The sequence below is a fragment of the Taurulus bubalis genome, assembly GCF_910589615.1.
Source record: "Taurulus bubalis genome assembly, chromosome: 9".
In the NCBI taxonomy this organism is placed as follows: Eukaryota; Metazoa; Chordata; class Actinopteri; order Perciformes; family Cottidae; genus Taurulus; species Taurulus bubalis.
This window is the reverse complement of record NC_136597.1, coordinates 6,161,687-6,189,031: the sequence shown is the minus strand read 5'-3', so window position 1 is coordinate 6,189,031 and position 27,345 is coordinate 6,161,687. Positions and strand designations below refer to the sequence as shown.

Here is a 27,345-nt window from a genome sequence, read left to right as displayed (position 1 = left end):
CATAGGTGAGAAGTAATATAAAAAGTAAACATCATGACTTTCACACAAACAAAAATGATAAGATAACAAAACCGTTTCATAGTGCTGTAACAGGACAGGGAAGAGTATCTCGACTGGGTTTAGGCTTTACAGTCATCAATGTAGATGGATATCTGGGTGATTGATCGGTCAATAGATGGAGTCTAACTTGATTAGATTGGTACCATAGACTGTACAATGACCCGGTAAAACAATTATTAAGTTTGATTTCAATCCCATTTTTCTATAGAAAAGTGACAAGTAATATGAGACACATGCGACAGATGTCTATGGTGGGTTTTAAAGAGGTTGTGAACTTGTTTTTTTTTCTGATTTGATTGATTGAATGTTATAGTCAGAGGCTACCTATCTCGTGAAAACCACGAATCTCCCAAAAGTAAACTTTTCATGAGCTTTGAGTTTTGTAACAATTATTTTTTATGTCAGAAAACCCAACTGTTTATTTAGCTTATTAAGTCACAAATGTTTCTTGACTCATAAAGGAACATTTAAATCCTTCAGTTTTTCTGGGAAAAAAGAAAAAAAACATTAAATTTGGAGATACGTGGTTTTCACTGGACGACTCTGCTGCACAGAAAAAGCAAGACATGTAATTAAAAAAAAAAGTATCACCAATTTCATGCACACAGTTGTGGTTCATTTTTGTCTGACATTCACACCAGATCACAAGTCCACCCGGGTGACATACCCTGGTTAAATAAAAACCAAAAAGAAGCACTTTGTCGAGCATGCGACTGTTTGGGTCCACGAGCGCCTACATTTGGCTGCACAATGACATCGCCTTGGATCACCCAAGGGTTCCTTACCAGAGCGCTGTAAAGAGAGTGCTCCTTTGTAAACAGGCTGCATATAGGGGACAATGGAGAACGTGGGCCTGTTTGGTTTCATGCATAGAAAGAAAATCCATGTGGAGAACAAGTCTGATTGTAACACCTAGTGCAAAACCCCTCAGAGGACGTTTGAATTGACTCATACACTCACCCACCCCACAAAACACCCATTCATGTTGATGGCCTCCAGAGCCAAAGATAGCAGAGTTTGTAGCAGTTTTCTTTGTTAACCGTCCTGCTTGGAGGTTGTGATTCTACAGTCATCTCACCAGAGTGATGTTTCAAACAGATCATGAATATCATACAGCAAACACTTCTTAACCCTAAAACCTGGTCTAATTCTCTCTGGAGGCCCTCCTCCAACATGTTCTTTGATTATCGATCCCCCCTCCCCTCCCCTTCCAGCATGTGGACTTTGGTCTAAGAAAACAGCAGTTTCAGGAAGTGTGCTCGGTACAGTTGGGGTTAACAAGGGCATGCTCACAAATGTGAAGTGTTGCACAGTGCAGACACAATGTTGTTCCTTTTTCGCCCCTTAAACTGTCAACACCTCACCTTTGATGCATGCTCTTCTGGTAATCCTGACTGTGACCCTGAGCCCAACAAAGCTCTCTTTTCTCTGCTCCCTCTTCCTCTTTCCTCCAATATCCCCTTACCAACCTCTACTTTCAACATCTTGTACCCATAGAAAATATACTTTTGTTATTTAAAGCTAGCCCTATCAATCCATTTCAGACCTGGACAAAGGCTATAGACGTCTTTGAATGATTTGATCTCTACTTTATAAATCTGAAACACTCTTTTGACTCAAGAAACAACTTCAACTTGTCATATTCAAATACTTTTTGCCCAGGTCTGCTGTGTAATTATTTCTGTTAATCCTTCTATTTTAGAGCTTGGTTCACTTTCAATTCAACCAATTTTGAAAGTTTATTTTCTTCTACATAAATATGTCAAAAATCTTTGCCGAGTGAAAACGATCATATCAATCCTGTTTGGAAATAATAGTGAACAATTGGTCAACAATTGCAGTTTCAATTGACTGCATTGAAAGTGAATGGGCAGCCAGCCCTAGTTTCCTCCTCTTCCTCTTTTCACTACTTCCTCATCCTCTTCCTCCTCAGCGCATCTTGTGTTCCACGTCAGCGTTGGCCATGTTTGAGCCAGGGCTGGGGTCCTGCTGTCGTCTGGACTGGGGAGAGAGAGGGGTGGAAGGATGAAAAAAAGAAGGGAGGAAAGGAGAGCGAGTGATGGAGAGAGACGAGGAGAGAAGACAGGATGAGGGACATGTGGAAGATAGCAAGAAAGGGATCAGAGACAAAGAGACAATACATTAAGTACAGTGAACAGGTCAGAGTAGGGTAACACTTTACTTGAACATTAGGTTAAAATATGTTTATAGGTATAGACACATAATCATACATGATTACAACTATATTTTTATTGTGCTACCCACAAGAAGTATCAACTGTTTATTCCCCAGTTATGAATCCTTTCTAGGGGCAGTTCCATTGTTGACTAAATAAACACATACAAATGGCCTTTTATCTCCTTACCACTGTATTGTGTGTTATAAACTAATTATTTGTTCTTTGCCAACTACTTATAAATAATATGTGTGAATAAAATGCTAAATCCAAGGTTATGAAAGGACCCAAACATGAGAACAACAGTACTAAATGAATTCACAACTATAACCAAAAATAAGTTGCAGTTCCACAAACTGTCACTAGAGGAGGCCAGAGAGCTCCAGCATGACAAGCTCAGTGCTGCTGTTTATACACTTTACTGATGTTGATATGTTAGTCAAGGTGGCAGACAGACAGACAGACAGACAGACAGATACACTGACAGACACAGATAAACACAAACACAACAAGTGGATCATTAGGTCATCCTTAGGAGTCATCAGTATGACAAGACCTTTAAATATATTTCGTGACTGGGTGTATTTGTGAGCCCCATTGCATGGCCGGCTCCTGATGTGAAAACAAATAAAAATAATTCCTTGTGGTGAGATGTTTACACTTCAGTGATAGCTGAGGGGAAAGGAGAGGGAGGTGATAAAGTGTGTGGAGAGGTGAGGCAGAGAGAGGGGCAGACAGAAATGCAGACAGAGATAGTAAAGGGGTCGCTTAGTTCAACTGGAATGTAGTTTGTGTCATCTCACTGACGCACCATAATAGCAACATACACACAGTCACATGCACACACACGCATCGGTGTGTCATACTACCATTTTGACTTCTAACAGCCAGACTGACTCCAGTCTCCTCTGGGACGCTTTCTGCTGCTTAATCAAAACTACTGCTATCAGATATATATGTTGATGTGGAGCCACAATGAACCGGAGTCTTAGTTGTTCAATTGGCATTGAATTGAATCTGGGTTCTTGCAGAATTGTCAAATGAATTTCTATGTGTGGGTTACTGAGTATTCTTATGTATTCATTTTACAAAATGATATACATCCTGTGTGATGCAGTGGATCCCAGAAGTTTTCTATCAATTTGAAAGTTGAAAAGAAGAAAAACAAACTTTTTTTCTTTATCGTTCCCAAAATAATCTGATTCATATTACTGCAGATGTTTTGACTCGTCATAGCAGGAAAAGCACAGGTGGAGATAAACACATTAACAGTCCGCTCCAGTAGTTATTGCAATGGCCTGCAACAGTTAAAGCATGTGACTTGTTACACCTGTGTTTGACATGTCTGCTGAGAGAAAGGCGCATGCAACTTAAGTTTCACTTCACATTTGTTCATCTTGTGTGCTCAGCGGAAATATAGAGTGTGCCGAATAAATCAAAGTCAAAGAAATGTTAATCAACCACCTAAACACTTGGTTATCTGTTGACAATTTAACATATCAGTTCTATGTTACTTTGAGTGATTTATAATCCATTCAGATGATGTCCAAATTATATAAAGGCCAGAGTTTAGAGGTGAATAAACAAACAAAATGTCGACTGTTATCACTCAGCTGCTGCATCATGGCTGTTGTGTAGTGTTTGTCTTTGTAAAAGGGAGCGGCCTCTGCTTATCATGAGGGCAGGAGAGCTTTCTGTATTGATCCACACTCAGATGGAAGCCTGCTGGGCCACTAAAGGCTGCTTAACCACAACTCAATACTGGAGAAGAGTGTGTGTGAAGTGACCAACTTAGATATTTGCTATATCTGTGAGATTGTGCACATGTGACTGTACAGTATCTGTGTGTGTGCGTGTGCGTGCGTGTGTGTGTGTGTGAGTCAAAGCAGGGGGTCTGATGGCGATCAATACTAATGATATATTAATGCTTTCAGTGCCAGCTCATCATTCACCACCAAATCTCATTCTGCTGAGCACTTGGAGAAGTGTGTGTGTGTGTGTGTGTGTGTGTGTGTGTGTGTGTGTGTGTGTGTGTGTGTGTGTGTGTTCCAGATCAATCCCTTCCCCATCCATCATCATGTCAGGTACCTTCTGACCTTGAATGCCTGTAATTTCACTTCTTTTGGATGAAAAATGTTGTATCTGCCAAAATGACGAGCCTTGAGGGATTGAAGGGGAAACGGCTTCATAATCTGTGAACGCTCAGGGAACCAAAAGGCTTCCCTGTTGCTCTGTTGAGTGAGAAGATGTTTCATGGTTTAACTAATGTTGTATACACGTTTCTCAGGTTGAGATTGTGTCTTGAAATTGTAAAAAAATGTAGATGGTAAAAACCATCAGTGTCGACTTCATACTAAATATATCATACCTTGTATGACACCTTATGTACGCGCAAGATACGCAACTTATCTCAAAAATGTAATTATGCATGCACAATGCAAGCATAACAAAATGTATTCCTACAATACAGTTTAACTGCATGACCGCCCCTTCTCTCTCTGTTCTTCTGCATTTCTGCTTCTTTGCCTGATCACAATGTATGTTGAACAAATGTAGACGGTAAATATAGGGGGAATCATTTCATGAGACGTTTTCTATCTGACAGACAGAAGAAGTACAGACAGAGACACAGATCACCAGCTAATAAAGACAAAGAGAGACAGAGGTAGCGGTGGAGTTCAGACCACAGTAAAGCAGAAGCTGAATCTGTGCAGCAATGCCCGTCAGTCACACCCAGAGAAAAAGCTGCAAGACCCCACAGTGAAAAATCTTAACTCTAAAATGTGATGCATATGCACATTGTGTGTAATGAAACATATTTTTGCAACAGCTTGTCTTATCCTCTGCAAGACAATAGGAGAAGAATATTAACTAAATCCTCCCTTACTCCAACATCAGACACTATTCTTCCTCTGCTCCCTATACACACTCTATAGAAGTCATTATTGCTTTGCACAGAACAAAATAACGAACAAGAACTAAAGCAAAATCTGAAGTCTTCAAAGCATAAAGCCCTAGAATTACCACCTTGTGTTGTTTGCCTCCTGGCCAAAATGTTCTTTGAAGTTATGGCCTAAAATCTGTTTTGTGAGGTCACTGTGACCTTTGACCACCAAAATCTTCTCAGTTTATACGCGTTCCTGAGAATGGGACAGGCCGAAAACATGCAGACGTGACATAACACAATATGTTATCTTTTCCTCACTCTTAAATACACAATATGTCCGGGGCCGAGAACGGGACAAGAATTGTTAAGAATTGAACAAATGTATTGAGTGCATTCATGAGAAAGGTCAGGGAGTGAGCTGCATGCAAAGACATGTGTTTGATAAAAAGAGCACACGGTGCAGCGAAAAACTGTTTGAAGGCGACAGAGAAATTGCTCCAACATGCAGCTCCAGCAACATAAGAATGCACTTGTGTTAAATTGCTTTGTGAATTTAGAAAAAGAAAAACAACACACACTGAAACAGCATCCATGTTTTTCTGCTTGTTCCTATTTGCAGAATTTACAGTGTGTGTGTGTGTGTGTGTGTGTGTGTGTGTGTGTGTGTGTGTGTGTGTGTGTGTGTGTGTGTGTGTGTTTGTGTGTCTGTGTGTGTGTGTGTGCGTGTGTTTTTAGGGGATAGTGATGGTATTTGTATTGATCAGGAGACACAGGGTTTTCTTTTCCCCCAAGAGCCTCGGGGAGGAAACATGAGATCAGCCAGATGAAAGATGACCTTCAATAAATGGCCTCCCCCCCCACGAGAAGTGCACGCATATCCAAGAACAACAGACACACTAACAACACACACATATGTACAAAATATGACAAGAAACAGCTGCCTGTCGTCACAGAAAGTAACGGAAAATCACAGGAATGCACATACATATATCAAACATTTGGACACACACATAGTTGCACACATACAACCACACATAGTTGCACACACACACACACACACACACACACACACACACACACACACACACACACACACACGCAGGGTGGTTTAGTGCATGACAGTGTGATAGATGGTGAGAAATAAAGGACACAGACCCTGCTCCTTTCTGCTGGCTGTCTGTGTGTCATCAGTCCCAGATTTTAGAAACCACAGGGTCCTAAAAAATAAACAATTTGGGTTTCATTTGTAACTTCGTCAACTTAAGAAGGATTGATCTCCCCAAAGCCTTGCTGGGAAAGTAGTTTGTCTCAAGTTTGGGATGGTCACAAAACTCAATTTAAGAACAGGTGTCAGAACAATTTACATTTTTTTAATTTGTTTTCATACAATTGGTTATATCATGATGGTGTTTGTTCTTTCTGTGATCTGTTGCACAAACTAAATCCACTACTTTCCCTTCAGAGGCTTTTGGGACATCTGACAAAACTGAATCAGTCATTCAATAGTTCAATAACATCAAATCAAATAAATTATCAGATTAGATTTATTGTCAAACTGATCATGCACTAGACCTATGATTCACACTTTTAAAAAACAAACAATTTAAATATAAATATTGTAAAAGCACACAACCACACGTCACACAACCCAAAGCCACCCCAAGCGCCAAGCAAAGAAAGCCCTGCTGGAAACCCGACAGCAACCGTGTTCAGTCTTCACTAAACACGCCATCAATATGGACTGGAGATACCGTATTATGGCAAATATAGAGCAAATTAACTGCACTTTTGTGAAAAGCATCAAACAAAATAAGTATCTACGAGTTTCCTTTTACTCTTAATTGTACTTCAACATCAGAATCAGAATCAGCTTTATTGGCCGTGTGTTTACACATGGAATTTGACTCCTTTCATCGTTGTCCAGTGTCAAATTATTTTCTCAATATTTGCAAGCAAGACTATAAGTTATACTGTTATCAAGCTATATGTAGCTTGCTTGTTAGAGCTGTACATTTGTAAATGGAAAGACTATTTGAAAAATTCCAGTTGGGACTAGCCTGGCAAAGCCAAACCGCAAACTTTAAATGTAATTTCAAATCAGCTGCAGAATTCGATACCAAGCAGCTTCACTCAGACGTCAACATGAGCTCTTTCTGCGCGTGGCCAGATAGAGGAGCTACCTGCTTAAACGTCTGTTGTCGTTTCTTCCCATTCCCAAACTGAAACAAATATGTTGTGGGAATGTCTCACAAATTATTCTCAAAATCAGTTCCTGAATGAATTGAATTTGACTTCTTATTTACGTTATTTACTTCACAATGTAACTTAATAGCAGCTGGAATTCTTGGGTGTGATGAGCTCCAGTGATGCAGATGTGTACTCAGGGCGTGGCGACTGAATCATCCCTGTTGGCCGTGCTTACAGGTGCACAACCAACAAGGATGGTGGTTGTGGTTATAGGTAGTGTAGATGTGGTTGAGGTATAACAGAAGTGAAACAATGCGTTTCAGTATTGTATGTAGTTACTCTTAAAGTCCCAATGTTGTTTAAAACTAAACTAAACTTTATTACTTTCGTCATATTATAGACATACAATTTAGTCTCTGCATTCAACCCATCCTCAGCAAATTTAGGAGCAGTGGGCTGCTGTGAGGCGCCCAGGGAGCAACTGGGGGTTCAGCGTCTTGCTCAAGGACACTTCAACAAGCAAACTATGGGGAGACTAGGGATCGAACCACCGTCTCACCTCTAGATCTTCTCTGTGTGATCGGTCTCTGTCTTCAAAGTCTCGGGTTCTGCGTCGAGCCTCTTCAAACGCTGCCTGGGCCAAAGCGTCCTCTTGCTGCGCACGCACACACACACACACACACACACACACACACACACACACACACACACACACACACACACACACACACACACACAGAGGCCGACAGAAGGTGGGTTTAGCTTTTTTAGTTTAAACAAGGAGAACATAATAATATCTCTCGGTGGGTAAACATGTGCTGTGTTACCTGCGCCCTCTCTTCATCATACTCCAGGTATCCCATCCCGTCCAGCCTCTGGAGGTCGATCCAACCTCTCCAGGTCACACACACACCGTTCAAAATCATGGGAGCCTTCAAATAGACCTGTTTGGGGGAGAGAGAGAGAGAGAGAGAGAGAGAGAGAGAGAGAGAGAGAGAGAGAGAGAGAGAGAGAGAGATCCAATTTGTAACTTTAACTAAGCAGAAATTAAATAAAAATGTAATGTTCAGTCATGCAACAATTTGGAAATTGTTCTGTTAAAATCCTCTGCTGGTAATGTTTCAACCTCCATCATGTTGAAAAAAAACAGATGAACTCTTCTTCAGTAAAGCTATGGTAAAAAGCTGCATGGAAAATGATGAAAGCAGGACAAGAGGTCTGCGGTCTGATGCTTTTACAAAACTATACAATGATTCTCTGTTTCCAATGTTAGAAAAAAGAAGCATAACAGCCTAGCATGACCTTGAGTTACATACAAAATTGCAATTCTTAAAGCCGAAACCATCAGCTGTTTTTCCAGGATGATAAAAAGCTCAGTGTTTGGGTCCCACCTCCCATTACTGCTGTGAAAGAGCAAAAACCACCAACTACGTCCAAACCTCTCCAGTACAATTGGGTACTGGACTTGTAAATTACACACACACACACACACACACACACACACACACACACACACACACACACACACACACACACACACACACACCGGAGTGCATTTACACATGTGTGCAAGTGCAGAATCAGTTGAGGTTAGTGTGTTTCCATGAGTGTGTGTAACCATACATGCCAGTCCTGTTGAAGTGGAAAAGTAAGCATTTGTTTTGGACTAAGTGGACACAAAGTGATCCAAAATAAATACAGTATATGCATACACAGTATATGCATACACAGTATATGCATACACAGTATACGCATATATACTGTGTATGCATATACTGCGTATGTTCTTCTTTTTGTCATTTGTGCGTGTGTGTGTTTGTGTGTGCGTAAATCTTCATGGTCAAAGCCCAAAGTTTGTGACTTACTTAATGGATGTTTTCACACACTGGCGGACAAATATGACTTTGTGGCATTTTATTCGGGGACGATGACCTCATTTATTCATTAAAAGTAAATGCCATGTTGCTTCTGTTCTCATGGGTTAAGAACCATGAGTCTGATATTAACAAATAAGCTCCAAAACAAATCAGCAGACGTCCCACAAATCATTACGTCTGTCTTGTTTGACCTTGTGTTGTCTGTTTTGTCTGTCTGAGAGAGGGAGAGCAGGGTGGGGGAGAATGCGTCATGATAATAAAGGATTAGAAGTTTTTACTTGTATTCTATTAACCCATTTCTCTTCCTCTGAGACGCACAGTGGGCTGTCTACAGCGTCAGACTGTCAGACTTTTGTAACCCTTTCGGCAACTGAGGAGCCAAATATTTCCTTCAGAAGTTGGTGCAGACCAAGAACAGAGCTAAAAGAAGAGAATACTGGACATACATTTGTCTGGTGACCAGAAACCCAAACCAAACAAAGCTGTATGAACTTGTCTTTCAGCCATAAATGTGATCCAGAGCTTGATAATGCGGTATACAATAAATGTGTGAATGTTTTGCTTTCTTTCTATTTCTTCTCTTTTCCACGAGTAATAGACAACAGATAAAGAGACACAGTGAAACACAGACACCGTCTGTTTTTTTCTCTCAGGGTAGAAGGTTTTAGGTGATATTTTTATCTGAGTAAACAAGTATTGAGGAATGAATTAACTAAATCAAAAACACTCCCAAAATGCACACATACGCACAGATGACTGGATGTTTCTGTGGGCAAGCTCCACGTTCCTGCAATTTTACAGCGGCTATTTCTGGACAGACTCTCACAGGGACCTCTTTTACCACAGCTACCCACAATGCACCAGGGTTGCAGGGGAGTCCGCACTCCAAGAGACTGTGGGTTTTTGTGTTTATTCGAATGAATCTTTTTTGTGTGAGTGTGTGAGAGGGGGAGAGAGCCCAAGAGAGAGAGAGAGAGAGAGAGAGAGAGAGAGAGAGAGAGAAAGAGATAGAGAGAGAAAGGAATAGAGAGAGAGATAGAGAAAGAGAGAGAGAGAGAGAGAGAGAGAAATATGGCTTCCACATCTGTGGGGCTGTATGGTGCTTTTAAACGAAAGCTTCATTTAGTTTGACAGGGAAAATGTGTGTGTGTGTGTGTGTGTGTGTGTGTGTGTGTGTGTGTGTGTGTGTGTGTGTGTGTGTGTGTGTGTGTGTGTGTGTGTGTGTGTGTGTGTGTGTGTGAGGGGAAAATATGTAGAAACGGCTCAACCACAGACTTCCTCTGAGAGAGAACCATGTCAACCCCCACATCCATTTACTAACACACACACACACACACACACACACACACACACACACACACACACACACACACACACACACACACACACACACATGAAGACAGGAGAACTCAGACACTGCAGCACACTGTGAATAAGAAAAGGAAGTAGTATGAAATAGGGTGGAAATTCAGACTCTAAACCAAGTGCAGGTTTCGTAAAGCAGCTCTTTAGTCTAGGTCTATCCAACCTTGCAGGAAAACTGTTGTTGTTTTACTGATTTGTATTTACCTGCCAGCGATACAAATGATGAGTAGCTACTCTGCATTGGTCGTCATTGTGTTGTGTTTTGAGATGATTTCTAAAGAGGATAAAAACATCTGGGCATGAATATAAACCACTCCACTACAAGTATTATGACAGTCATAGCTAATAGTTACTTTTCAGATTAAGATTCTAAACATTTGGAAATAAATGTGTACATAAAAACATATGGTAATCTGTTAAAATATGATGATGCTTATGAAAATAATATGTGGAGTTTGCCTGTAAACAAACAAAAGTCATGCTCAGCTTCAGCGCTGCTCACTGAAACACATGGCCTGTTTCCCTGCACTAGCAAATGTGCTGAATGCATTTCCTTCCACATTTCAAAGCGGATTTCTTTTTACCATTTTTAATTCATCTTTGTTTGTATCACGCACTGTGGAGACACTCAATGTTGGTTTTCCTTTCATATTAGTAGCTGTTCAGTTCTGCATGCAATCCAGTATTGCATGCTTTATTGATTTGCAATATACTGGATTGCTAGCCTTGAATATTCAGATTATATTTTTGTGACAATTTATGTTTTTTTTGTGTTTTTAACCTCATCTGAAGTATTTATTGTTTATGATTAGTCACCCTTTGGGATCAAAGTATTTCTCAAAGGATGAAGTTCCAAATGCAAAACAGTATTTCATGTTTCTAAAAAAGATGCTTCTGGCAGTTGCAAAGATTTTACATGACAACAGCGACCAGCTGCAGCCTTGTGATTCACTGTGTATCATGTCTGAGGTCATTCACTGGTGGATGACGGTATTTCTGTGAATTATGAGCATAACTTTCTAATTGTCTTACATTTTAAACAACACCACAAAGACCTGAACATATGATACAGCAGTCAACTCTCTCCTTTATGATCTTGACCACTCCAAGCGCTGTGTGTGTGTGTGTGTGTGTGTGTGTGTGTGTGTGTGTGTGTGTGTGTGTGTGTGTGTGTGTGTGTGTGTGTGTGTGTGTGTGTGTGTGTGTGTTGGCAGACAGTGTGTGACGCAGATGTAGAGGGATGTGTTGGCATAGTGCCTCTCATTCAGCCTGGTGCCAACCATCTAGTCAGCACCACTGCCCACTGCTACACACACACATGCACACACGCACACGCACATGCACACGCACACACACACACAGACCAGTGCCCACGAGGTGTGTGAACACAATGGACACTTCTGTTTTCAGCCTCGTGAGTTGTGAAGTCTTTCTCTCCCACGCACATGGATGCGAAAATCCACGCAAACACACACACACACACATGCACACACACCGTTAAATAAACACAATAAAATAAACAGCACAAAGATCTAATCATGGCTCTTTTAATTCCTCCTTCACCACGACTATCACTGGCTCTCTTTCTTTTTTGTAGTGTATGTCTGATTTAGTGTAATTATCTGGTTATTATCCAGAAGAATGTTACATCAATGACTGTGAGAGCGTCTGGGAGACTGTGTGTTACTTTCAAAAAGTCAACATCAGTGTGTGTGGGTGGATCATTTAGATTAAAGATGAGCTCTACCGACTGTCTGGACATGTGTGTGTGTGTGTGTGTGTGTGTGTGTGTGTGTGTGTGTGTGTGTGTGTGTTTGTGTGTGTGTGAGACATTCACACAATACACTTTTGTGTGTGCGTGAGTCAGCAACCAGTCACAGACAACTCATGCTCTCTCTCTCGCTCTCTTTCTTTCTTTCTTTCTTTCTTTCTTTCGTTCTTGTATCAAATATCATCAAATACCATCACCTCATCATCCTCTCCTTTTCTTGTCTTACATAGAAATTAAAATGAAAAAAGAAGGAAACGCAGCATTAGCATAGCCGCCAGGACAATATGGCACTTAAGTTCACATCACATGGATCATTCCTGATCTGTGCTCCTGCGCCACGTCACACTGCTGGCACGCAAACAAACAAACACACACACACACACACACACACACACACACACACACATGACTCCAGCCAGGGCGCCAGTCTGTCAATACTGGCTGTTGGAATAAAAAGAAGGTTAAAAAGAGGTAGAGATCATGAAGGAGAGGGAGGATGGACACAGACAGAGAGAGAGAGAGGGGGGATCTTTTGGTGCCGTCTAAATTTTAAATATTTCGACAGCAGAAGTACAGACGAGTTATTGACAATCGTGTTTGTAAATTCACCGTCTAACATGTAAAGTAGAGTGAAGTATTGTAGTTCATGTCAAGGTAAGATAAAGTAAGACAAAGTCCTGCAAATATCTACTGAGGAAAGGTTATACAGCGATATCAATAGAGAGAGAAAGAGACAAATGAATGAAACCCTGTTGGAGGAGACGGCATTGGTACTGCGTGTGTGTGTGTGTGTGTGTGTGTGTGTGTGTGTGTGTGTGTGTGTGTGTGTGTGTGTCAGGTGTGACAGCAGCCGGTAAAGATAAAGCACGTTACTGACCTTCTGTTCCTAATCCCACACTGAATACACGTCTACTGACCTATTGTCTGACACACACACACCACCTGCTGAAGCAACAGAAGTATACTAGCATGATACTCTAAACTGCATGATCACTCTCTCTCTGAATAACTGAATACATTATATTGCAATAAGTGCAATATTACATCCTTGGCGACGGGTTTATCTCACACGTTAACTTGTACAGGCCTAATGCCTGAGACCACAGACATAAGTACTTTTTTTTTATATTTCAGTCATAAGAACGCACACACCAGATCATTCAGACAAGACGCAGAACCACACACGTGGAGTTCATAATAAACAACTTCAGAGTGCCGATTCCAGGGACTTGAGTTCTCACAGAAACAAAGATGACTTCAGAAGAAAAGCAACAAATCTATCTTTGTCAGATGCTTGCACTTGTGTGCGCTGTTCTGCACAGAAAAACAACAACAATGACAACAAACGGATGAAGTCATGGCCGAGGAGACGAAATCAGCATGACGTATACATTTTGCAGCGCAAGCTGCAGGTGAAGTCTAATTGTTTGTCTCAAACAGGGCAAATGCAAGCTACTGCCACACACACACACACACACACACACACACACGCACACACACACACACACACACACACACACACACACACACACACACACACACACACGTGACAAGTTTCACATCACATGAAACTTGTCATGGCTGATGTCAAATATGTTGTTTACTTCCAGAGAGGAGCTTAATGTGAAAATAACTTTACATAATGTGTGTCATCCTCTCGAGATCAATTAATATATCGTCCATTGTGTCCTTTTTCTGGACCAACTGAGCTTAACGAAAACTAGTTGCAACAAGGCATCACATTTTTCAGATCTATCATTTTTTCATGTTGAGAATTAAAATACTGAGGCCCTTTGTCAGGTCATATGTTTTCTATTACAAAGTAATTGTTCACTTTGTTTACTGGCAGTTGGGATTTCCATTGTGAGCTGGTCCCAGCCGCCTCTGAGTCTCTAACTGCCTGTCGACACATCATGTGCATCATTGCCATGCAAAGTCCTCTCCTGGTATACCGGAGGGCCCAAAACCACTGCTTGTTCCTATGGAAATATCATGCAAAGCCACACACAGGAGATACAAAACCAGAGAGAGAGAGAGAGTCTAGCTATCATACAATGCAACTTTAACGGAGCAGAAATTAAATACAAATTAAAATTATAAAAAAATAACAATGTATGCACTTTTCGATTAAGACAGAATGAATCTATCCTGTAAATTATTACATGGAAAGGATTATCGTATCTTATCTTATTTGTTTTCTATCACTTATGTTTCTCGTGCTTCGAGTCAACATTGACTTTTTCAGTATTTAACTAAAATTACCATCATAATAATCATGCTTTAGTTGCCTGGGGCGGATATTAAAGGTATGAGAAATACAAACATGTTGACAGTAAATGTTCTGCAGACAATTTAAATATTAACACTTCTCTGTTATTTAAACTGCCCTAAGGTCATCGAGCCTCACCAGCTGTAACTGTTCCCCTAAACTCATCTCAATGTATAGTCTGTGTTATAGTAAAGAGTAGAGGAACAGGTCTCAGGTTTAAAGGGGACATTTGGACAATATAAGTACAGAAGCACAAGTTCATACAAACGTTGAAGTCCAGGTGAGTAGTGTTGCTCAGCAGACACTTACTGGAAGAGAGGACTAAGAATAGAGAAATGGCGCTGGCACACACATGCTGGATTTCACACTCGACTGACTCGCCTCTGGACACAGCTTTCTATCAAAACCTGCGTCTCGGTTTTACCTCACATATACACACACACAAACACACACACAGGCCTTTTCTGCCTCCACCTTCAAATGAAATGCAGTTAGACCGCGATTCACTCAAACACAAAGACATGATTCCAACATAAAGCACTGGGACGCACACAAAGAGCAAATAACAGGACCCTGCCGGTGCCTGTGTTGCGCTGCATTATGGGAGTGGGTGTGGTCACTGATCTAAGGCCCGCAGCAGGAAATATGAAACCCTGTGGGAGGAGACGGCATTGGTACTGTGTGTGTGTGTGTGTGTGTGTGTGTGTGTGTGTGTGTGTGTGTGTGTGTGTGTGTGTGTGTGTGTGTGCAGGGAAGAGGTTTAATGGTACATTAATGTCTCTTAACAGGAAACTGTGACTATCTGTGAGGCCTGAAAAGTGTACTGAACAATCATTCAGGACCTACAAGATGTAAAACACAACTGGAGATGAATGGGCACACACACACACACACACACACACACACACACACACACACACACACACACACACACACACACACACACACACACACACACACACACACACAGACTGTTGGATGCAGAGAGGCAGAAGCAGAGGGAACCAATTAGTGGTCTGGCTTTGATGATGTCACTGACAAGTCATGCACCGGTGGCACAGCTTCCGTTCATGGGGAAACATAACACCACACGCAGCGCGCACACACACACACGCACACGCGCACACACACTTCATGCTGTTATGCATGACAGAGGAGAATCCTGAAGGCTTAAAGCTGATGACTAAATTAGAGGGCAGCAGAGGTGTCAGATAAGAAATGAACTGTGTGTGTGTGTGTGTGTGTGTGTGTGTGTGTGTGTGTGTGTGTGTGTGTGTGTGTGTGTGTGTGTGTGCGTGTGTGCGTGTGTGCGTGTGTGTGTGTGTGTGTGTGTGTGAAAAAGAGAAAATAGAGAAAGTCATCTGAAAGAACTTTTACATTTCCGGGGGCTGCAGCTTGTGAGTAGATCTATTGACAGAATAAATAGAAAACTTGCCTGGAAGACACAATCTGACAAAGTTGCAATAAATCAGCATTTTATGATGTTGATATTTTTGATGCGATTGTGTTAAGAATAAGAACATCTCCAAACGTCTCTCTCTCTCTTTACCCTGCAACCTGAGAACTTCAAAATGAAAAGGACAAACACACAGACGTGAATACACAGCTGAACTTGTAGATATCTGGCATCTTTAAACACTGATTTGAAAGTGCTCTGGACTGGTGCTACAGCTGTGGGAGGATCTGTAATCTGCTGTAGTCTGTAAACCAGAGCATGTTGCACTCAACTGCACAATCTGGCTCTGGCATTGATTGTCTTGGAAGAACTCACCTTCTACAAACACTCAAACTGCACAACTTTAGTTTAGGGTAAACATCTGTAGAACTATTATATTATGGAACTTCTTCAGATAGCTAGATGGATGAGACACTTTTTTTAATTCAACAAAGAAATTCTGTTTTGTTAATGACTGTCCAGTTCTTTGCTGTCCTGCCCACAACAGACTACTACTACAGCTAGAGTAGTGTCCATATTTGCAAAATGTTATATTGACTCATCGTGATCTGGAACCACTTTTCTCTGCTAGGACAATGCTAGTATCTAATGTGGGACAGAGGTTTCAAGACCATAGAGGAAATACACGCTGGACAGTGACCTCTCGTTGCATTAAAGGATCATGGTCGGTTTTTCTTAATAAAGACAAAACTCTACAGCTGTGTGAGGTTGCACTTATAGACAGTGGTGCTTTGAGATGAATGCTAATAACACGCTCATATAATGTCCACCATGTTCACCACATCAGTTTAAGCTTCTTAGCATGCTAATATTTGGAAAAAATATTCATCCTTTTGCCGTTTTTTCCTAATTTGTTGCATTGAACATGGAATTCAAATAGCTTATATTTGGGTTTAGTAGCATCAGTAGAGTGCAGAGAGTCCCAGCGAATCCTTAAGCATCAGTCATAACTTAGCACCCAACATATTATAGAGTGGACAGACACAGAGGTGCACACTCACTCACAAACGCACACAACACACACATAAGCAATTGCATGATTTTTTTAAAGAGACGCTGTGTTCAAACATAGACAGGAAATAGTTTAATAATGAAAACAGTCCTATAAATGTGTTTCTGTCTGTCGGTTTGAGCTTTTTCGTGACAGCCCACCCTCCTCCATCATGTAGCTAACAGACACTCGTATGCTACTCATTTAGTCCTCCCCCTACAACCACTAATCTATGTCTTTCCATTCAGCCTCTTTTCACTCTTTTCTCTCTGTCTTAGGGTTTTGTTTACTATAAAATATATGTTTGTGTGTTATGTTGTGCGTTGATATGTACGTGTGTGTGTGTGTGTGTGTGTGTAAGGCTTAGCAATCAGTGTGGCGCCACCATCTCATCAGCATGCAGGAGTATCGTACACACTCACTGCACACACCCACACACCCACACACACACACTCACTGCACATTAAGAAACAACCTTCAACGGTGAAACTTGAGTAATTCATGTGGTTTCAACCTCGTTTTAAGTCACATGCTCAAATAAGACTTTTCCACCAGCTAACGGCCGCTACTGGAGCGAGTCTTTACAGTTCCGAAACCAAATCTCAACCTGTTCCAAGTGTTCGTGACCGAAATGAATAGCTTGAGGCCCGAAAAAACGGTCTGTTCACCCTGTCACTTTGTTGAAAGTGGAATGAGAGTACAATAAAAATGAGCAATAATTCCTGCAGAGCTGCTGTCATGTTAATCTATTTAGCATGTTTCTTTAGCGGCGCTCAACCCTCCAACCTTGTTTTGTTCAAGGCCCTGAACAAAACAAGGTTAGAGAAGAGTTCAAAAGAGAGTATACACAGGTTAACTGTATGCATTACACGTTCATACACACGAACAAACCCAGTGGAGGTGGTGAGGCAAACTGGATGGATGGAATGCAAGACAGAAAGGAAAGAAAGACCTGTATCTGTTTTACATAAAAAAGCACAAGAAGCATAGGAGTTTATTCACACAAAGGAAATCACAGACAGAACTCTTTGGACGACAAGAAATGGATGAATGAACTATAATGTTTTACATTATGGAAACGTACAAATGGGTCAATGATCAAAGAGTTAAGGATCATGCAAAGTCCAAACCTTTCACCAACAAGGGGGACATAAAGGTGAAGAACCACAGGAGGGGCAGGGAGTTAAGTTAAAGTCACAAAGAGTTATATATGAAAAAGGGAAATGTATCTCACTTATGATGAAGGGGATGTGCTAAAGACATGAGCAAGTCACAGTTTGCCCAGTATGTAGGTCTACGGTACAAATCAGTGAAGTTCATGTCCGTACATTGGAATAGTTGTATCCAGTTTTTGGATTCAGCTACAAAACAATAGCTGACAATCTAAAATGAGCAAACTACATTTAGAGTGGCCGCTGGTAAACCAGCTGCAGATGCTATAATTCATGGGGCTGGGTTAATGCTTGCTAGCAAGTTAGCAGCTAACGCTAAAATTAACCTTATCCACAGCTGGCTCTCATTAGCCTGCAACGACACTGAGAGCCTGTACTTCTACTCTTTCTCTCTCCTTCACGCACACACCCGATATGCAGTCGCCAAGTTTAACCTGGCTGTGCTTTCCTTTTGGTTTGGCACCATCTGTGTTTGGAAATGAAGGCGGGAGAGAGGGAGGAATGGAAGGGGGAGCGGATGTAGGGAGGACAGAAGTGATAGCGTGAAGGAGGGGAGCAGGGGGATGTATGGTGGGAACGAGGAATTAAGTAAAAAAAACAAAAAAAAACATAAGGAACAGAACGAGGGAGGAGGGGAGGGGATGTTCATATAATATGCCACAAGAATAACAAACAGGAAAAAGAAGGGAATGTGAATGAAAGAAAATATGGAGAGAAAAGTAATAAAAATAAAGCCAGGGGGGACAAAGAAAGTGAACCGGTCTGAGTTATAGTTAATGAGCCACCGTCTCCTCCTTTTCAACTCTTCTTCAATTTTAGCAGACTTGATTATTATTTTTACCCCAGTATCACATTTGTGTTCAATGTTATTGCATATTGTTATTGCCCATTAGTCTATTCATCTCTTTCTTCATGTGTTTTATAAAGAAATATGTCTGAAACACATAATTGAAAAAAAAAATAAATTAATTGCTCTACCAGACAGGAAGCATACAAAATAAGATACATAAATAACTATCACCAAACCTCAGACATGTGAGTGTGTGCAGCGTATGCTGTGACAGTAATTAAGAGAAGAAGTTGCAACGCACACAGGATCCCTGCCACGGCCCGACAGTTGTATTCTACAGGCAGGTCCAGCAGGATCGGAGGGCGGGCTGTGTGTGTGTGTGTGCGTGTGTGTGTGTGTGTGTGAGTGTGTGTGTGTGTGTGTGTGCGCGCTCGGCTTCAGTGCTACAGAGCCACTGTGAAACTGCTTTACATTGACGACTCCAAGCCTCATTAAAACTTCATAGATCTGTGAGCACCGTTAAGGTGACACAGAAGAGGGTATCTCTTACACGCACACGCACGCACACACACACACACACACAACCCCACACTCCTTCTCTGCCATACACATGCATGCAGTCTATTTCTCTCTTTGTCTGCCACACACCACATCAGAAATCTCTTCTGCAAAATGGCCATAAACATGCACACACACACACACGCACACAGCTCCAAACCATCAGGGCACTTGTGTTAAATAATTAACAGTGTGCGATTAGTCTGTCAGCCTTGGGGCATGGAGGTCCATCGATTTCCCAGAATGCATTTTTAATGAGCCGCCAGACGGCATTCATTTCAGCTGGCCAGTGTCCGTGGAGGGCCCTCTGACACACACGCACGAAATCCAGGCTTAGTGCCAGGGGAGACAATTAACATACACATAAACACAACAGCACCACTGCACTACAGCTGAGATCACCTTGACGACAGCAGCAGACTAACATCTTCTGAGCTCTATAAGTTCTATAAACTTTTATCTCGATCAAGCGCGACTGAGTTAACGAAGGTAAGTGTGAAAAGAAGCTCAGCAGTGATTTCACCTGTGATCATAATCACCTTATTTTAGACAGCGGTCACTGCAGACCAGTACATATTCAATACTCACTGATCTGAAGGCTAAGCTGATTGCTTTAATTTGTCGTTGTGGACCTGTGCACAACCTGACACACACATCAATATGTATTCTGTCAAAGGTCGTTGCTTTGAACAAGGAATTTACGTGTTAGATGTCAACGTACAGAAAACTACATACAGAGAGAGGAAAATGACCGTCCAGACACCCACGTAGTGTCTGGACTGTCATTTTCATTTCATAAATAAAAAACAGGAACTGGAAGCAAAAGAGCAAACAGAGATGTATGTGTTTCTCCAAAAGCTGTTTTTTTTTGGGTCAAAGTTTCATACTGTCATGCGTGTTAACAAAGTCAGATGAATGAAGCACGCAGGACTAAAGCATGAGATAGATGGCAAAGATGCGTTCAACGCCAACTGATGTTGGAATAAGAGAAGTTGTTTGGTGTATTTTGGACACACTTAATCAGACAAAAGGATCAAAAAAATATATAATTTCAATGCTGCAAGTTAGACCATGTGACCTTATCAACAGGTGAAGAGCAACAGAGAGAATGTGTGTGTGTGTGTGTGTGTGTCTGTGTGTGTGTGTGTGTGTGTGTGTGTGTGTGTGTGTGTGTGTGTGTGTGTGTGTGTGTGTGTGTGTGTGTGTGATATCTTGTCCTACCTTTCCTGTCTCTCTCTCAAAGTCGACATACTCCCTTGCAGGAACCTGCCTCTGATCTCCGTGCAGGTTGGCAGGAAAGAACTGGAGGGAGAGGTTGGTACCTGTGGCGACAAAAGCCTGGAGAGAGACAGAGAACAAAATCTCCATTGAGTGGTTTTGACATCCATTCCACAGAGCATTGCAAAAGTCACGAAGATGATTGTTGTTTTGGTTTTCCACCAACTTCTGAGAGAAATATGTTTAACTCTCCTGAGCTTTGCCTCTTGTTTATTTCTGAGAAGGTAGTGAACAGATGCTTGTCTAAACGTCTTAATGGGAAACCAGCTGCTCACAGATTTATATGGTGGTATGTTTGTTGATGAGAGCTGTGAGGTTCAAATACAGACAATGTAGAGTTGGAAAACCAAAAGGATGGACTGAAATAGGCTAAAAGCATCGTGTAAAGCTGCAGAGTAGGGCGCGGGCTATTGGTTCCAGCATTAAGCATGGCATTTTATGAAAAGGACACACCAGTGATTTAACATGTCAAAGTCAGTTTACTGTCATGAGGAACATTAAACAGGCTGCAAAACGCAGTGTACTGCCTTCTGTGGTTCTGGAGGAGAAAATCCCTGAAGAGACATCCCCCACTTATTTCCACTTATAACAAGGGAGTAGACTCCAAATGTATCTTAACATTTATAAGATACATTTAAGATACACAGGATCTAAACAAGAACACTTGTGTGTGTCATTATTGCAAAGTTTATCAAAGAGCTTCACTTTGAGCTTCCGTTTCAGGGATTATTATCGATGCATCTGACAATTACTATCGAAATCCTTTAGTCTATAAAATACTGAATAACATCTATCAAGGTTTTCCAAAGCCCGAGGTGACATTTTTATAATTAGCTAACAGTCCAAACCATAACACCTTTACAACAATAAAGAACAGATAAAAACAGTTAATCCTCATATATTATGAATAGATATGGCTGGAACCAGCTCATTTTGGCTTCAAAGCGATTCATCAATTACAAAATAGCAGTTTCTCTCACGAGGAGGGCCCTTTGATATAAAACACTTGAACAGTAATGCAGCTTTAAACACCTTTTAACCAAGATTATGACGTTTAAACAGCAGAATATCTAAGTAAGCTTAAATATCGTTGTGGGGCCCCGGCCTTAAAGAGTTTAAGTTTGATAGTTGTTCTTTTCTTCTTTCCTTTAACATGTCCGTCGTCCATCTTTCTCTGTTTCTGCTTAGTCTGAGAGCACAAAGTCAACCACTAGAGTGTTCCTCATTTTTCTCATGTAAAATGGCGTCATGCTCGATTGGGAGACATTCCTATCAAGATAAACACACACACACACACACACACACACACACACACACACACACACACACACACACACACATATATATGTATGCACACACGCGTAGAGAAACACAAATAAAATGAAAATCAATAGAATGCATTTCACTGTTGCAGTCAGAAAGCAATAAATTACGGCGAGACAGAAAATCAAGTTAGAAAATGTCTTGTTTGTGTGTGTGTGTGTGTGTGTGTGTGTGTGTGTGTGTGTGTGTGTGTGTGTGTGTGTGTGTGTGTGTGTGTGTGTGTGTGTGTGTGTGTGTGTGTGTGTGTTGTGTTTGCTGAGACAGATCAATACTAATGGCATTAGGGCTGCGACTGAGCTGGAAGCATATGAATTATGCACCCTGTCAAATCTGAGAAAACTGAATGAAAGAGAAGAAGGAGATAAAACAGGGAGTGGAAGAGAGAGAAGTAAGGGGAGGGGAAAGCTGAAAATGGCTAAGTGTGTACATGGACACACACAGCAAAAAAGGTCTCTCATTACATACATGGATATACACACACACACACACACACACACACACACACACACACACACACACACACACACACACACACACACACACACACACACAGAAAGGAGAGCTCAAAGAACACCCGAGTCATCATTTCGGCTGCATTTGAAGTATTGGATTACAACCATCTGATTCTCATTTGCTGCCTACTACTGCGGGAGGAGAAAAGAAGAGGGAAGGAGAGGCAGAGAGAGGAGAGAGATGGAGGGAAACTGGGAGACAAAGGAGGGGAAAAGAAAAAGAGAGGGAGGCGATGGGGGTGAAGGAAGCGTAGTGAATGTAAAGATAGTCAAACTAAAAGAGAGACAGAGGAAATGAGAGTAAGATATAGAATAAAGACAAAGAAGAACAGAGCGAAAGAAATAAAAGGAACGGAAAGAGAGAAAGAGAGATGGGAGAGGAGAGGAGAGGACACCAGAGCCGCATGGAAATCAATAGTAGTTGAGAAAGGGACTCGTCTCTAATGAGCTGAGCTGAAGATAATTTACTTTGAATTATTGTTCCATTCATCAGATCAATCCTGAACAGTTTAGAGCTGCCCTGTGATTCCAGTGTGTGTGTGTGTGTGTGTGTGTGTGTGTGTGTGTGTGTGTGTGTGTGTGTGTGTGTGTGTGTGTGTGTGTGTGTGTGTGTGTGTTTGTGTGTGTGTTTATGTGTGTGTGTGCGTGTGTGTGTGCGTGTGTGTTGTTGAACTACAGATCAGTAATACACAGCTCAGCTTCCAAATTGCATTTTTAAATGACATACATTGTAATAAATGATGTAGAAAATAAGCCTAGGATTGTAAAACAATGTAAAAGTTGAAATGTTTTACTTTTTGGACATAATTACAGTATCTGTGATAACATGTAGAATAAATAAAGGTGCATTTAGAAAAGGATAAAACTCTGAAGTAGCTGGAAAACATTAACTTAATACAAAACATATGAATGGTATAACGTGTCTTTTATTTTCTCTCCACTTTAACAGGCCTTTTATTTATTTACTTCAGCTACTTCTGTAAATAACAATTTGCACTCAACTGACATGTGAAATGAAAAACCAGTGAGTAAAACGAAAACTCTTTGATGTTACATTATTGACTTTTCCGAGAGTCAGGCTGAAATTAGGCTGAGACCATTTTGACAGGAGAAAGCACTGTTTCCCTCCAGACATGTTTTTAGACACAATAAAACTACTCTGCTTGGAATAATATATATTTTGTTTTCCTTCTCCGTCATTTAAAAAAGAAAAATCATATTTAACTGAAAGGTCCATTCTCAGGGTGTGGAGGCGTCCACGTCACACTGGAGTACGTTGTGTATTTATGTCACAACTTGCACATCTTAAACTCGATTGATACCAGGAACACTTTCCCTCTTCAGCGGATGAAAGTGAATAACAAAACAGCCTTCTAGTGTTTAACTGCACGTACGTCATTCTGCACAGTGAAGGTCAAACATCGGAGTATAAACAAAATACTTTAATGACTGGAGGGGGACTTTAAACACAACAACATAATTCAGTATTATCCTAATAAATTGTCCTCAGTTTATTTGTCTTTCAGCTCTGTCTCGTCTATTAAAAGTGGTCCACGGCCGCACGTTCGAGTCTCATTGTGTCAGATAGTCGTTCACACCGACCATGAAAATAGCAGGAGGTCTTTAGCGGCGTCTGCCCGATAAATAAATCGGCGACATGATGTCACAGCTGCAGTCAAACCATTAAAACCGTGGCCATCAATTCTCACAGAAGAGGCTTATAAATACGGTGAGGACAGACAGACAGACAGACAGACAGACAGACAGACAGACAGACAGACAGACGCATCATGTTCCACTAAAAGATGGTAAAACTAGATGTAACCCCCCCCCCCCCCCCCCCCAGGGTGACAGCAGAGGTTGCCCTGCTGTGTGTCCACCTAACGTCACCTTTTGTTAGGGACTTTGGGTTAAATCGGAAGTAGTAATTACATGACAATATGAACAAGCCTTGACTTGCTTTGAAGTTATAAATGGATCATCACAAATGCTGCACCCATTTTTTGAGAGAGAACAAAAAAGGTCACATGGGTTCAGTGGCCCCGGTGGAGGAAACGTAGAGAAGTGTGTTCGTAAAGGACATTTATCTCCTGGCTGCAGATTAACATTTTAGAAAACCCATAATGGACATAACAAATAGGAAGCACTGTTATAGCGGAAAGTACACCACCTAATATATTAAATTACTGCTAACATGAGTAGTAATAATCCAGTATATAGAAATACAATCATAGAGAGCTCACTACAGCCCACCTGCTTTTGTAAAACATCCGTTAAAAATGTGACATCTGATCAGATGCATTTGGAGAGAAGTGTGGTTTGGAAATGGAGGGAGACACAAACAGTCTCTCACTCCGGTGAATGGAAACACGGTGACCGGGTGTCCCTCTTTGTGTGGGACTACACAGACTTTGTATCCCTCGTCCCACATATAGAGACGATGTCCCTCATTTGGATTGGCTCTAGTTTTCAACCTGGCTTTTCTCCAATGGCTGTGAAGAAAGCAGGGAAGGCTGCTGGTTGATGTCAATCAAACTGCCCCGAGGTGGGGTCAAGTGCAGGTTAACCTTTCAACATCTTTGCTACGCTTCGGTCAACGGGGGAAAAGTCCCCATTGAGTCACAAGCTGTGCTGATTTCGAATGGATTTATTTAGAATTCAATTTATTATGGAAACTACCACAAAGAAAAGTAAAATGCAGCAACTTAGTGAAGCTGGTCGAATGCTAATCTTAAAGAGTTGAATGGAAATGTTTATTTTGTATTACAGCACACACAAACATACTCTTTGTCCTACACTTGGTCTGGTGCTGTCCAACACAACAGATCTCGATCAACACAAAAGCTATTGTGAAACTATAATTGTGAAAAGTGCCGGTCCCTATTTTCTAAAATCCGATGTGATAGAGATAGATGTTCAGAGAATGCTTCAAAATGTTGCCAGAAGAAAATATTACTGATCAATCAGTAGTAATGCTGAATTGCATTATTGTTCATCATACAGGTGTTTCTATCTTCCTGTTCACTCGCTGCACGTCGACTTCATTCACTGCATGTTTACTGTATATACCAAAATTAGACATGACAGGTGATATTTACTTTAGCTAAGCATGTCTAGGCCCCAAATTACAGCCCTAAGAGTGTTGCAACCGTAAACTGTCTGTGTGATAACATGCGCTGATGTGTGCTTCTCCCAAACAACGTTGAGATGATGATGAACACGGAGGGAAGAAGAGCCTGTAAGTGCCGTTAAGCCTGGCGGTCCTGCATGTCTGATGGCACGTCTACTTCCTTGTGCGAGGACAAAACATCAGCACACACACGTATGTGTGTAGTTTATTTGCACTGTCCTGCTGCACAACATGAACTGATTTCAGTGTTCTCATGATAACAGTTCATTTGTTTCCTATGAAATCCGCCTTGTGATTAATGCTCATTGGTGAAGATGATTTTTAAGTTTAATACATGAGCCAAAACTGAGTTTACAAGAGAGGGTGGTGTTTAATTGGATAGATAGATAGATAGATAGATAGATAGATAGATAGATAGATAGATAGATAGATAGATAGATAGATAGATAGATAGATAGATAGATAGATATCAGCATTACAAATAAAAGAGACTTAATACAAAATAATAGATTTAGTTTTGTACTCACTATTTCTGACCGTCCGTCCCTGCAAGCGTTCTGGAAGCGAGCTTGTCTCTCCTCATGGGGTCGGTCCCTGAATCCAGTATATTTAATCTACAATGTAAAGAAAACACAAACGTTAAACACCACAAACATACACTCACATCATTTATAGCAACCTACGCTGTGTTGATTTGGAATAGAAAGCACATCACATAGGCTGTTTGACAGTGTATGGCGATGCTCATTGCCAGCAGTAGGCTGTAATGTGATGATAAGACATGGGAATTTAGATGTAAGGCAAAATGAATCATTCTTTGTTTCTGTACTATTCTTAAAAAAATGTAAAAAAAAATATATAATGAATTGAAAGAGGAATTCCAAGAGAGGAATGGGAATACTGAGTGAGAATAACATCTCAATGTCATAGATAAGTGAAACAACATATTGACCATTCTTTTAAAGTGGGTGATTTTCTTTATACATTTGTATTGGCAACTAATTCAATTAAATGAAGTATGAAGCCTACAATGATCCGACCCGCCAGCAGCACGCTCTCCTCTGTAACGAGCCTCTCAGCCCTTATTTCCGCCGTAACAGAATGGATGCAGTGTGTGAAACACAGCAGGCTGACTCACCTCACACTCCCTGCTCAACTTGCGGAAAAACTCCTCATTCTCAAACTTGCTCCTCTGGTCCGGGACTACCCGCGGCATCTTCACCGACACTTTCCGGTTTCTGGGAGTTTCACTTTTTTTTTAGTGTCCTTTTTTTATTTATAAATCCCGCACAGTAAAACTTCAACTGTTCGTGTTTCCGTCCGTCCCTCACTCTGCCTCACTCTCACTCACTTCTCTTCCGTGTGTGAGTGCTGTCTGTCTGTGTGTGGAGCAATGCGCGCTCTGCTCTTATGGTGATGGTCTGCGTCCACTGCGCGCTCCGAGTCGCCTCTGCCTCCAAATGCCTCTTACTGAGGGATAAAGCTCAATTTGTCCGAGTGTGTTCTCTCTCTCTCTCTCTCTCTCTCTCTCTCTCTCTCTCTC

General features: G+C 41.2%; 1 protein-coding gene across 6 annotated transcripts; it reads right to left on the bottom strand.

Moving 5' to 3' along the window:
- Nucleotides 1-619: 619 nt before the first annotated feature.
- cbfb (core-binding factor subunit beta) lies at nt 620-27,345 on the bottom strand (the record flags this gene model as incomplete). Of its 6 annotated transcripts, none has more annotated exons than XM_079223507.1 (7): nt 26,941-27,345; nt 26,330-26,416; nt 20,781-20,897; nt 8,138-8,254; nt 7,870-7,965; nt 6,279-6,340; nt 620-2,061 (listed from the first exon to the last, which is right to left on the bottom strand). In XM_079223507.1, the coding sequence occupies exons 1-6, from the start codon at nt 27,016-27,018 to the stop codon at nt 6,311-6,313; spliced, it is 525 nt and encodes a 174-aa protein (XP_079079633.1). In that variant the 5' UTR covers nt 27,019-27,345. The 6 variants fall into 6 exon arrangements, with proteins under 6 accessions (XP_079079633.1, XP_079079634.1, XP_079079631.1 ...); XM_079223508.1 differs by having other exon boundaries at nt 620-2,056; XM_079223505.1 differs by lacking the exon at nt 6,279-6,340 and having other exon boundaries at nt 1,990-2,061.